General features: G+C 36.5%; 3 protein-coding genes across 4 annotated transcripts; 2 read left to right on the plus strand and 1 right to left on the minus strand.

Annotated features, from left to right (window-relative positions):
• Positions 1 to 2,523: 2,523 nt before the first annotated feature.
• On the plus strand, positions 2,524 to 3,572 carry LOC111480667 (protein ULTRAPETALA 2-like). Its single transcript, XM_023125829.1, has 3 exons — positions 2,524 to 2,858; positions 2,938 to 3,262; positions 3,328 to 3,572. Exons 1-3 carry the CDS (start codon positions 2,660 to 2,662, stop codon positions 3,500 to 3,502), a joined length of 699 nt encoding a protein of 232 aa, XP_022981597.1. The 5' UTR covers positions 2,524 to 2,659; the 3' UTR covers positions 3,503 to 3,572.
• A 297-nt stretch (positions 3,573 to 3,869) lies between these two features.
• LOC111480517 (lysine-specific histone demethylase 1 homolog 2-like) lies at positions 3,870 to 7,756 on the minus strand. Of its 2 annotated transcripts, XM_023125607.1 has the most exons (3): positions 5,631 to 7,756; positions 4,818 to 5,544; positions 3,870 to 4,780 (listed from the first exon to the last, which is right to left on the minus strand). In XM_023125607.1, the coding sequence occupies exons 1-3, from the start codon at positions 7,168 to 7,170 to the stop codon at positions 4,339 to 4,341; spliced, it is 2,709 nt and encodes a 902-aa protein (XP_022981375.1). In that variant the 5' UTR covers positions 7,171 to 7,756; the 3' UTR covers positions 3,870 to 4,338. The 2 variants fall into 2 exon arrangements, with proteins under 2 accessions (XP_022981375.1, XP_022981374.1); XM_023125606.1 differs by having other exon boundaries at positions 3,870 to 5,544.
• A 2,351-nt stretch (positions 7,757 to 10,107) lies between these two features.
• Positions 10,108 to 11,518, plus strand: LOC111480613. The gene is made up of 2 exons (XM_023125755.1): positions 10,108 to 10,411; positions 10,499 to 11,518. The coding sequence occupies exons 1-2, from the start codon at positions 10,123 to 10,125 to the stop codon at positions 11,287 to 11,289; spliced, it is 1,080 nt and encodes a 359-aa protein (XP_022981523.1). The 5' UTR covers positions 10,108 to 10,122; the 3' UTR covers positions 11,290 to 11,518.
• The last annotated feature ends 474 nt before the right edge of the window (positions 11,519 to 11,992 follow it).

An 11,992-nucleotide genomic window follows, 5' to 3' on the forward strand; every position in this document is an offset into this window, starting at 1 on the left:
AAGTTTAGGTATATATTTTTAGATAAAGTATTTTATTAATCGAGTCAATATTTTTTTTTAAATGAGTTATATATATATATATATATATATATATATATATATATATATATATATATATATACTTTTTATATTAAGAAATAAAATAGAAGTAAATTTAAAATTCTAAATCTAAAATTATATATAATATATATTTGAACTATTTTCACCGCTATTTAAACAATATAGTTTTTAAACCTATTTTGAAAAGAAAGAAGAATAAGAGTGATGACGTAAGTTCCACTAGGTGACAAAGTGGGATACAACGTGACGTCTACGTGGCATAGCCGTAGATCTTACCTCAAATATTCTACCTAAATATGATTATATTATATACTTTTTATTTAGCAAGAAAAAAAAATATTATATAATAGTATTTGAATTATACAAATAAATAATTTATATACAAAATTGAGTTTGTATGATGTGTATGTTTGTATTAAATTTTTTTTTATAAAAAAATATTTAATATTTTACTTATCAAATTGAAGAAAACAAAATATTATACTTTAACTAATTTCACGAGATAATTACATGTCATCTAAAAAATTTAGTATCTTAAACTATATGCTTTCAAGTGAAAAATTTTCTAGTTACCATATAAAAAAATACTTTAAAAACTTTATTATCATTTTAAATATAGGTTAAACTCATAATTAAAAATAATAATAAAATACCTCAACCTTGTATTTTGTTTTAAAAAATATTTAAAAATTTAATAATCAGCTTAAATATTTTAATTCTTTAAAAAAAATACTCAAAAGTTAATATTTTATTTAAAAAATATACTTCATCTTAAAAAAATTTATTAATTCCTTTTCTTAACTAAAAATAAATAAATATTAGTGTTTAAAAACAATTTAATAATATTTTAAAAGTAATATTAATCGTCTCTACTAAATTAAAAAAGGTTCAAATTTTTTATTGTTAATATATGGACGAAAATATTGACATCTAATAGATTATTTGCATACTAATATTATTTTGAAAAATCCATAAATATTTTTGAAACGAGTACAAATGATAAGAGTATTTTTTATTGTTTTAAAAATGTTTAAAGGTATTAATGAAAACTTGAAGGTTCAAAAATATTTTTTAAATAAAATAGTAACATATTCCATCAAGTTAGGAGTACGAGTATTTATTTATTTATTTATTTTTAATTAAGAGTATCTTTTAGATTTTGTTTGAAGTGAAAATTTTTAAAATACTTTTATTAATTTAACTTAATATTAGGATGCTTTACTGGATTAAATTTAAAAAATTAATTTTTTTTATTGAAATTTGAAACTGATACAGATGATATTATTTTAATTATCCAATCATATTTATGTTAACCGAGTATAAACATAAAGATATATTTATTATATCATTTTACAAAATAAAATATTTATTAAAAATAAAAAATTAAATTTAAACGCTTCAAAACACGGTCTAAAATCAAATGATTTTTAAATAGAATTATATTTTAACAGAAGAAAAATAAAGAAATTATCATATTTTATCATTGTTAATGTGGTTAAATCAGTATTGATAATTAATACAAATTTAATACTTGTAATATATAATAAAAATAATGAATTTATAATCAATAGAAGTGTAACTAAATAAAATTGTTATTTAAAATACTTTAAAAAATAATAGTATTTTTATTCTAAAATTTTTTTTCAATTATTTTAAAAACTATTAGGTAATCCAAACAGTCGGTAAATATTTTTAGTTAGCATAACGAGATTATGATTATTCTATTAATTTGACTATATTATAATCGTAACGACTTTATGTATATAAATATATATGGAAAAATATTGATAAAAAAATTAATTGGCTGGTTTGTCTTCCACAAATTACCATATAATTATTTTGTTGATCTGGATTACTTCGATCTGAAATACTTAAACCTTGGTTCGAGTTTTTCACGGTAGAATTAGTGAGACTTGTTAATAAGCTCAACAATAGGTAGAGAATCATATATATTATTTATTTTTTAAAAATTTTGCGTAATTATTTATTATTTTTAATTTTTATGTCAACAAAGTTAAAGACACATTTACCTCTACTTAAGGTGAATAAAGACATATACGAGGCGAGGCGGGGAGACAGGAAACCTACCTCCTATTTGTTTCATATTTCCACGAAATTCTCTATTTAATTTTGTGAAGATCGGGTGAATTCTCTGTTGAAAATCTGTAGGGATTAGATTCTTAATCATTTTTTTCTATTAGAAAACATAAAATATCTTTATAAATTCAATTTTAACAATATAATATAGTATAAATCTCCCGATTTTTCTATTCAAGACTTGACCCGCGGATTAAATGGACATATGAATGAGTAAATTTGATTCAAACACGTAAATCGGTAAGATCTTTGCTTCTCCAGACACATTTTTCAGAACAAAATCTCATATATATATTTATATATATATATATAACCAAATGAAATCAAATCATATGATCCTTCGAAGGGTTTTTTGTTATGGGAAAACCAATCGTTTTTCTTAGGGGAAAACGATTTGCAAAACCCAAAAAGAACAGCATTTAAATTCTTCATCCACCATTAAAGAAACAGCAACATTAAACCAGAGCAAAGAAGAGGAGGAAGAAGAAGAATTAGGGTTGAAATGAGAGAAAAAGGTAAATGGGGATTGCTTGAAGAAGAAGAAGTGAAGAAAATGGGAGGGTTCGTTAAAGGGTCGGATTTCATAGAGGTCCATTGCGGCTGCACCAGCAAGAAATACGGCGATTCCCCTGGTAAGCTCAGAGTGTCCGCCGCCGGCCAGTTCCTCATCTTCTGCTTCTGCTCCGACGCCTGCAATGCTGGTATCGTCTAACAATTTAGTCCGTATACTTTTAAATTTTGTCGAACATTTAATTATTTAAATGGCATTGTGCTTATTAGGGGAGCTGACACCAGAGGAGTTTGAGAAGCATTCACGGAGAGAGGGGATTAAGAAATGGAAGAGCAACATTTGGGTATCAGTAGAAGGGGTTAAGGTTCCATTGTGGAGAACTTGTTTGCTTAAATACTATAAGCATTCTGAAAATGAGGCTAATTGGACTTCTTGTGCTCTCCGGCGACGTAACTTCCACCGTGACGAGTTCATCCGCTGCTCCGACTGCTGTAAGGAGCGGCGGTTTCGTCTCCGAACCAGAGACCAATGCCGAATCTATCATGATGCCATGGCTGATCAGAGATGGAAATGTGGTGATCGCCCATACGACTTGTAAGTTGCCTTGCCTCACAAGTCTTATTGTCAATTTGCTGCATTTCTTAATGGCTGTGTTTCAGAATAACATGTGATGACGACGAGGAGCGGGAGAGTCGAAAGAGTTGTCGGGGCTGTCAACGATCGTCCAAGTGTCGAGGCTGCACGTCCTGTGTGTGTTTCGGATGTCTTCGGTGCCGCTTCTTGGACTGCCATTGCCGTGCCTGCATTGATTTTGTGCAGAATACAGCACCTTGAGCTTGCACTGTATATCAAACTTTATGATTCTCTGATTGGATTGTAAAGTGAATTGATGCAGTTTCTATGAAATCCACAAAAGAAAGGACTGTTCTGTCGTTCTATATTTTCGTTCTTGTACTTTCAAATAATTTAAAAATGAAAGGAGACCAAATGACAAAAACTAAAAATGTTCATGGCTTGTCCCACCAATTTAGTAGAGGCTCCACTCATTCCTAGCTAGTTCTAAGCGACCAAACGTCTCAAGTCCTAAGAAGCTTAAATCCAATCCAAACGTCTCTAGTCCTAACCCCCTTTGCTATTATAGTGTAATAATCGGGATCCCGAACCAACCCAAGAATAGATTTACTAGGTTCTGGTTTTCCAGGAAAAAAATGGTGTATATTACAGATACAAAATGTGTAGTAAAAGTATAGATGCCTAAGAGTACAGTTGTTTTTTTGGTTGGAGTTCATGAGTTAACATAGAATTGAATTGAACTACAAAAAAATCCATGGAAGAATTGCAACTCCTGTTTCCTACTTGACACCAAATTGATTGATTTCTTACAGTGATTGATCTACTCAAAAGGTTTTCACATGATCAGCTGATGATGTTGTTAATTACACTTTACTACCCACCAAGTCAGTTTGCTTCAGATTCGGCTACTAACTCCTAGCAATGTTAAAAAAATGGAACTTTTCCAAATCCTCTGAAATAATGAAGTCATCGTCTCTTCGGGCTATATATAACTCAATGTGTCATCTGGGATTTGACCGGCATAAACATTTGTGGCACCCACATGTTCCATGTACTTCCTAAAGAGGGTTGGTTCTTAAATCCACAGCAGCAGAAGATTATCTATTAGGTTTGGTTGTGGTTGTAGATGTGGTTGGGGCTGGGGTTGCAGTTGCAGTTGAGTTGGGGCTGAGGTGGAGGCGGAGGCTGAAGATGGGATTGCTGTTGCAGTTGCAGTTGCAGTTGGGGCGGGGACTGGGGTTGGTGTTGCAGCTGCAGTTGGGGCGGGGACTGGGGTTGGTGTTGCAGCTGCAGTTGGGGCGGGGGATGCAGTTGCTGTTGCAGCCACAGTTGGGGCAGGGGCTGGGGTTGCTGTTGCAGCTGCAGCTGGGGCGGGGGCTGCGGTGGCTGTTGCAGCTGCAGCTGGGGTGGGGGATGCGGTTGCTGTTGCAGCTGCAGTAGAGGCTGGGGTTGAAGTAGCAGTTGCAGTTGGGGCTGAAGCTGGGGCTCCCGTTGGGGTTGGGGTTGCAGCTGTGTTTGGGGTTGGGGCTGTAGTAGTGGCTGGGGTTGAAGGAGCAGTTGCAGTTGGGGCGGGGACTGGGGTTGGGATTGCAGTTGCGGTTGTCCAGCAACCAACCGATTCCTGCCCCGACCTCTTCGAGCACCAGCCACGCTAGCAATCAACGAGTGACCAATACTAAACAAGGCACTAGGTCCCATCAGCTTCAAGCCAAAATCTTTCACTAGATATGGCAGTCTACTTTCATCCTCTCCAATCGTGAGTAGCAGCTCATGTGCCTGTTTGCCGGACACAATTGTGTAAAGCAGCAGCGGTTGGAGTGAGGGATCTTCACAATCGTCAGCCAATTCTTCCTCATTAGAACTTTCTCCCTTGCCCCTGAATGTGATTCTCATGACCCCCAATGATTTTTCATCATCTACCAACGAATCGAAAACAAAGGACAGATTTCCAAATTCCATGTCAGGTTGCCTAAAAAGATCCGCTAGAATATCAAGTCTAAGATTCCTCGGCATGTACTTCTTTGAATTGTTTGATCGTCCCCTGGTTGCTTGGAAAATACTTGAAGCTTCTCTTAGGCCACTCAAGAAGGCACCATGCATCGTGGCTGGATATTGTTTAGTCGTGGCCTCACCGGCGAAGAACAACCTGTTCCACACACTCTCTGCAAGAATATCGTAATCGTTGCCGGTTGACCCAACTCGAACATGAGAGTACGAGCCATAAGAAAATGGATCACTGCCCCATCTTGTGCATATCGACTGTATTGGATTAGGCACGTCAATCCCCTTGGGGCTGAATATACCTGTACGTAGAGATAACAAAGTTAAACGAGAAGTCTACTAAACATACATACGCTAATTCAGGACCAAAACCAGAGTGAGATCATACCTCTAAGAACACCGAGAACCCGGTGAAGCAATGTCGTTGGATCTGTGCGTTCAAACGCTTCAGCAGCTTCTCCAGCAACTAGAGCTATAAGAACTGCACCTCCAGAAACAGTATGGTACCCATAAAACAAAAAGAACTCCCCCCGCTGATGGCAATGCTCTCTAAGACATCCAAATGTATCTAAGTCTTCACCCCAGAAAACATGAGGAAACACCATAGCAACTTTATTCAATAATCCAAAACCCAGTCGATCAATTGCTGCCAGCTTCCTTTTAGGCAACTCAGGTTCAAATCTAATATGTTTTCGCTTCAGAACTCCAAGTGGAACTGTGCACAGGACCATATCAGCTTGAAACACTTGACCTCCAGCTATTACCTCTACTCCTTCACATCCATATCTAATAGTATCAACAATCTGCCCATAAAATATGGGAACTCCTTCACATAATGCTTTTATCAATCTCCAATTACCTCCAGCTAGGAAGCAATGGTCTCCACCCATCTCATACGGATCATCTTGATCCCAATGCGCCGCAGACAAATTCGAAACACATCCTGCATTTGCATATTCCAAGTTCGCTACATGCCAATCAAGAAGTAGTCGTTCGTCCTCACTCCTAGCCACAGCATACAATTGCCTAAGCTTTTCAAGAACCGTTCCAAGAGAAATGTTATTAGCCAATCCTCCCATAATCTTTCTCAGTTCAGTCACTTTGTCTAGTAATTTATTAAAAATAAACTCAACCTTAGCATCAATATCTTTCCCAATCAGTGTCCCATCAGGTTTATACAATGGACAATTATCTCTGACCTTATGAAGTGGAATGGAAAGTTGTCTAGCTAGAACTCCAAGAGGATTAGCATGGATACCAGTAATGACACTGCCACCAAGATCAACGGCAGCAAATTTTCCCTCCTGCCCCATCTTTTGAGTAAAAACTCTTCCACCAGGTCGATTCCTACCTTCTAAAACAATAACCTTAAAACCAAATGATAAGAGCTGCCGAGCTGCAGCTAACCCGGCGAGCCCTGCACCAATAATAATCACAGATCCTTCAGATCCTTCAGATCCTTCCTCTGATACTTGAGTTGTAAAAGTTGGTGACACCCCAAAGTTTATATATCCATTATACAAAAGAAAATCATATGCTGCACTAATCAAATGTTCATACTCATGGCTCACAGTTTCTTTAATCTGTCCTTTGGAAAGCCACATTCGCACATTACCACGCCACCTCGCAAGGATATGATTTCTAACAACAATGTAATCATTCTGCTCTTTCCCACCCAAATTCTTCACCACCCTAGCTTTAATTTCCTCCTCAAGCAAAGCATCAATCGGAAATCCAACAGATAGTGCTATCATAGCCTCAATTTCAGTCTCTTTCTCTAGATCCTTAGCCGTTTTACTCTTCTTCTTCGAAACGCCCCCTAAATGCTTCTCTATAACCTCATCCATTAAATCTTCATCATAATTTCGCGCAGTAGCTTTCTTTCGCGAGGAACGCTTCAAAACTAAACCAGGCCCCCTATCCATCATTTTCTACAACACGTTCCTAAAACAAACCAGTTTGCCTAAACATTTAACCTTCACAATCCCATATAGAAATGAAAACCCATCTCGCTCACTACTCACATACTTGGCCAAATTTTAACCAATCAGTACATAAACATCCAGAAAGTCCATGAGAGGCCTCAGAATCTCAAAAATAAAACTACCGCCTCCGCTCGAGTATTTCAACATTCAACATAACAACAAAATTAAACACGAAATCCACTTCCGCCGGTAGAATTTTCTCAAAATACTGCCCGTAACCAACTAGAAGCTTTAAGATAGATGAACGAAATTCCTAGCCCCTGAAGTAAACGATGAAATTAGAAAATAATAGAAGCGAGAAAACGTAGTAAAAATACCAATTGAAAGTTTTTGATAACGGGATAGTGGAAATTCGCCAATCTCAAGGCCAATTCTGAAATGAAATCGACGAATACAAGTTGGGCAAGTCAGCTGCATGGGTTTAAGGTCAAGAATTAACGGAGAAGAAAGGAGAAATTAGGGTTTTTACGAGAAACGAATTATTTTGATTGCAGCAAAATTGAGAAACAGAAATCACTGTAGCAGACGGTTCCAATATTCGCATTTCGAAACTTGACCATTTATTTATATCTTTTTTTTCTTCTAAATTAGGCTTTATTTATCTCTTAATTAAATGATAATTACATATAACCACTTCAACTATCTCAGGCATTAATTTTTTTTTTGTCTCTTTAATTTTAATAAATGTTTGGATTAAATTTTAAAAATACATATTAATAATAAACCTATATAAAATTAAAAATTAAAAATTTAAACTTTAGACTACAAGAAAATGAGTATATGAACTGTATTCGTACAACCTTAACTAATAAAATGATTAGTTTAGAATCTAACACAGTTTTTTTTTTGTCAATCAGGCTTAACCACGTATCACGTAACACAGTTGCCTAATAGAGCTCTATCGTTTTTGTTGGATTCCTTCTGCCGAATTAAGAGGTCGTGAATCTAATAAGTAATGACGACAAATCGCTTTATATCTCCATAATGATATATGGTATTATCCGTAATTTTACTTTTATACTTTATTAAATAATATCGTTTCACGAGAAATTGAGCATTTTTTTCGTAATAAAAGAATTTACAGATTTTCCACTGAAATACTTGGCCTAGCATAACAATTAGAGGGTTAAAATTAATTATTTTTTAAAAATTGGATGGTCTTCCCAAACAAGCCTTTTATTTGGTAGGTAAATCTGTATCATTATGATCCTTGCTGGTTCTAATGAATACAATACTGCCCATTAAGATCGACTATTTCAAAACTAAGTTGAGACGGATTTTTATAGGTATTGGAGAAGAAGAGTTTGTCTTGAATGATCTTCTTTTTTAGGCTTTATCGGTAAATAGGGGAAACTAAGTCGACCCGAGGAAGCCAATGAGATGATACAGTATAGCATGGACTTTGCTGACTTTGATTTGCAAATCAAACAAGATAGACGAGAAAGAAACATTGAGTCTCGTGATATTCAATTCATTTTTTCACCACTCTAAAAGCCTGATTTGCTGCTCTCTAACTCATTTACGGGTCTCAAACCGTTGTTGTATGGTTCAATCTTAGATATGGGTCCCTAACTCATTTACGAATCTTGAACCATTGTTGTATAGTTCAATCTCAGCAACGGGTCTCTAACTTATTTACGGGTCTCGAACCATTGTTGTATGGTTTAGTCTCGACATTGAGTGAACGGACGAAAGACATAATTTGAATAACATGTGACATAGAACATGATTACAGAGTGGAATACGAGGAGAGTGAGGATGCAAGAAGAACATTTGAAGCAAGACAAAAGCTCAGTCAGCCAGGAATCCATGGCGGTTTTAATGTACAAGGAATGAACCATGTGGAGTTGGTCGGCATTTAGCTTTGTTGTTCAAGTGTTGTCTACTCAATTTCCTCATTACTATCAAAAGTCCAACCCTTCAAAACTTCAAGATGATTTGATTTAGTTGTAAGTTTCATAGACTTAAAAAAACGAGTTAAACTACAAGTTGAATCTATCAATTTCGTTTGAAATTTCTAGAGAACTGTACTCGTAAATATTAGTATGCAGTTTGAAAGACGGATTCAAAATCATTTGGAGTAGAGATTTTCAGTTCGTAAATATGCTCAGCCAAAACACACCGCTAGTCGATATTGTTCTCTTTTGGTTTTTCTTCTCGGGTTTCCCTAAAAAAAAATTTATAACGCATTTGCTAGGAAGAGGTTTCCATACCCTTATAAAGAATGTTTCGTTCTCCTCCCCAACCGATGTGGGGTTTCAAAATCCACCCCCGAAGCATTATTATAAAGGTATGGAAACCTCTCCCTAGCATATGTTTTTTAAAAACCTTGAGAGAAACCTGAAAAAGAAGCTCAAAGAGGACAATATCTACTAGCAGTGGACTTGAGATGTTACAAATGGTATCAGAGCCAGAAATCGGGCAATGCATTAGCAAGGTTGTTGAGCCTCAAAGGGGAGTGGATACGAGGCAGTGTGCCAACAAGGACGGCTAGGCCTCGAACAAGATGAATTGTGAGATCCTACATCGGTTGGGGAGGAGAACGAACATTCTTTATAAAAGTGTAGAAATCTCTTTCTATCAAACATGTTTTAAAAACTTTCAGGGGAAACCCGAAAGGGAAAGCCAAAAGAGGACAGTATCTAACTAACGGTGGACGTAGGCTGTTACATCTCACGTCATGTTCTTCTAAACCATTTCCGAGCCTCAAAGAAGACGTTCGCTCACATTTCTTTAACCTAAAATTACAACTTTCAAAGCGTTGACCAATTTTAGAGCAAAAATATCAAAATCTAATGGAACTCAAGACTTAAACCAGAAGCTGAGTAAAAATGGAACTATTCATTTGCTTCAAAAGTACTTATTTGTATAGAAAAAACACCACTTTCTCATTCAATGGCTTCTATAAAAGAAAGGAGCAAGTCCTTGGTTGCCATTGAAGAAGCTCAGAAGATCATGGGGAGCTTTAGAAGAAATGAAATCTCCATCATTTTTCTCATGTTCGTGTCTAGTTTGTTGCAGATCCATGGCGCCGATAAGCTTACTTGTTACAGGAGCGAAAGCCCGTGTCGTTTCAAACAAATGCCTTGTCCAGCAGAGTGTCCATTAAAATCGCCATCGAACAACACCGACAAAGTTTGTTACGTTAACTGTGAATCGCCTGTATGCAAAGCGGAGTGCAAAAGTAAGGTTTGATAACACTAATATCAATGATGAATATCGAGATATGAAGTTTCTTAACGAGTAACTTGTTTTTGTGCCATAATGACAGGTTCGAAACCAAACTGTAATGGTCCTGGCTCGGCATGCTTGGACCCCAGATTCATTGGTGCTGATGGTATTGTGTTCTACTTCCATGGAAAAAGCAACGAACACTTCAGTTTGGTATCGGATCGTGATCTGCAAATCAATGCACGGTTTATCGGATTAAGGCCAGCAGGCAGATCCCGAGACTTCACGTGGATTCAAGCTCTTGGTATCCTCTTCAACTCTCACTCGTTCTCACTTGAGGCCGAACGAGCAGCAACTTGGGACGACAAAGTCGATCACTTGAAATTCACTTACGACGGAGAAGAAGTAGTCATCCCAGCGGGTCGTCTCTCCGAATGGAAGTCCTTGCAAAGCAATCTTATAGTTCAAAGAACATCAACCAGCAACAGTGTCTTGGTTACTCTCCCTGAGATTGCAGAGATATCAGTTAACGTTGTACCCATTACCAAAGAGGACGACAGAATTCATAAATATCAGATACCGAAAGACGACTGTTTCGCTCACTTAGAAGTTCAGTTCAGATTCCACGGCCTATCCTCGAAGGTTGAAGGAGTACTTGGAAGGACTTACCAGCCTGACTTTAAGAACCCAGCTAAGCCCGGAGTCGCAATGCCCGTCGTAGGAGGTGACAAGGAGTACAAGACCTCGTCGCTTCTCTCAGCTGATTGCAATGCCTGTTCGTTTTCCCCTGACGAACCGTCTAACAAAGAGGACCTGAAGATAAAGCAATACAGCTTCATAGACTGCTCTGGAGGAAGCACGAGCGGAAATGGCATAGTTTGCAGAAAATAAGTCATCATAACCCGAACCAAGCCATACTCGACATTGAATAACGAAGCTTTTGCTTCATATTGGCTAGTTGTCTTCTGCCGTGTGAATGTGTCTCTACTTTTGGGTGACTCCTGTAGTATCTTTCTCTTCATCTTTGTCAAGAAAGTGTTCTGTACAAGTTTCTAATTCAAATTGTTCCCATTTCAGTTCCAAAGAAATAAAACTCGAAGTATTCTCTTGAACTTGATTATGAGAACGCCTTTTGAACAAGAAAGCTCTCTAATAGGCTCTTTTGGAAGGAGTTGTTAGGATCACACAACAACGCACACACTCGATCTAGATGAATACAAAGAACACTCTCCAATAAGCTCTTTTGGAGGGGGTTGTTAGGATCACACAATAAAGCACACGCTCGATCTAGATGAACACAAAGAACAGTAGAGAGAAAATTCAAGGAGGATATATTGGCTAAAAGTTTATAATAATGCACAAACTCGATCTAGATGAATACAAAGAACACTCTCCAATAGACTCTTTTGGAGGGGGTTGTTAGGATCACACAACAACGCACACACTCGATCTAGATGAACACAAAGAACAGGGGAGAGAAAATTCAAGGAGGATGTATTAACTAAAAATTTATATTGATGACTTTAGTGAAAGAACACAGAGAATGCAAAAATTTACATCTTCGAAGCACTATCTGAGGGGGATATATATGATT

Source organism: Cucurbita maxima, unplaced genomic scaffold (assembly GCF_002738345.1).
Source record: "Cucurbita maxima cultivar Rimu unplaced genomic scaffold, Cmax_1.0 Cma_Scf00006, whole genome shotgun sequence".
Taxonomy (NCBI): Eukaryota; Viridiplantae; Streptophyta; class Magnoliopsida; order Cucurbitales; family Cucurbitaceae; genus Cucurbita; species Cucurbita maxima.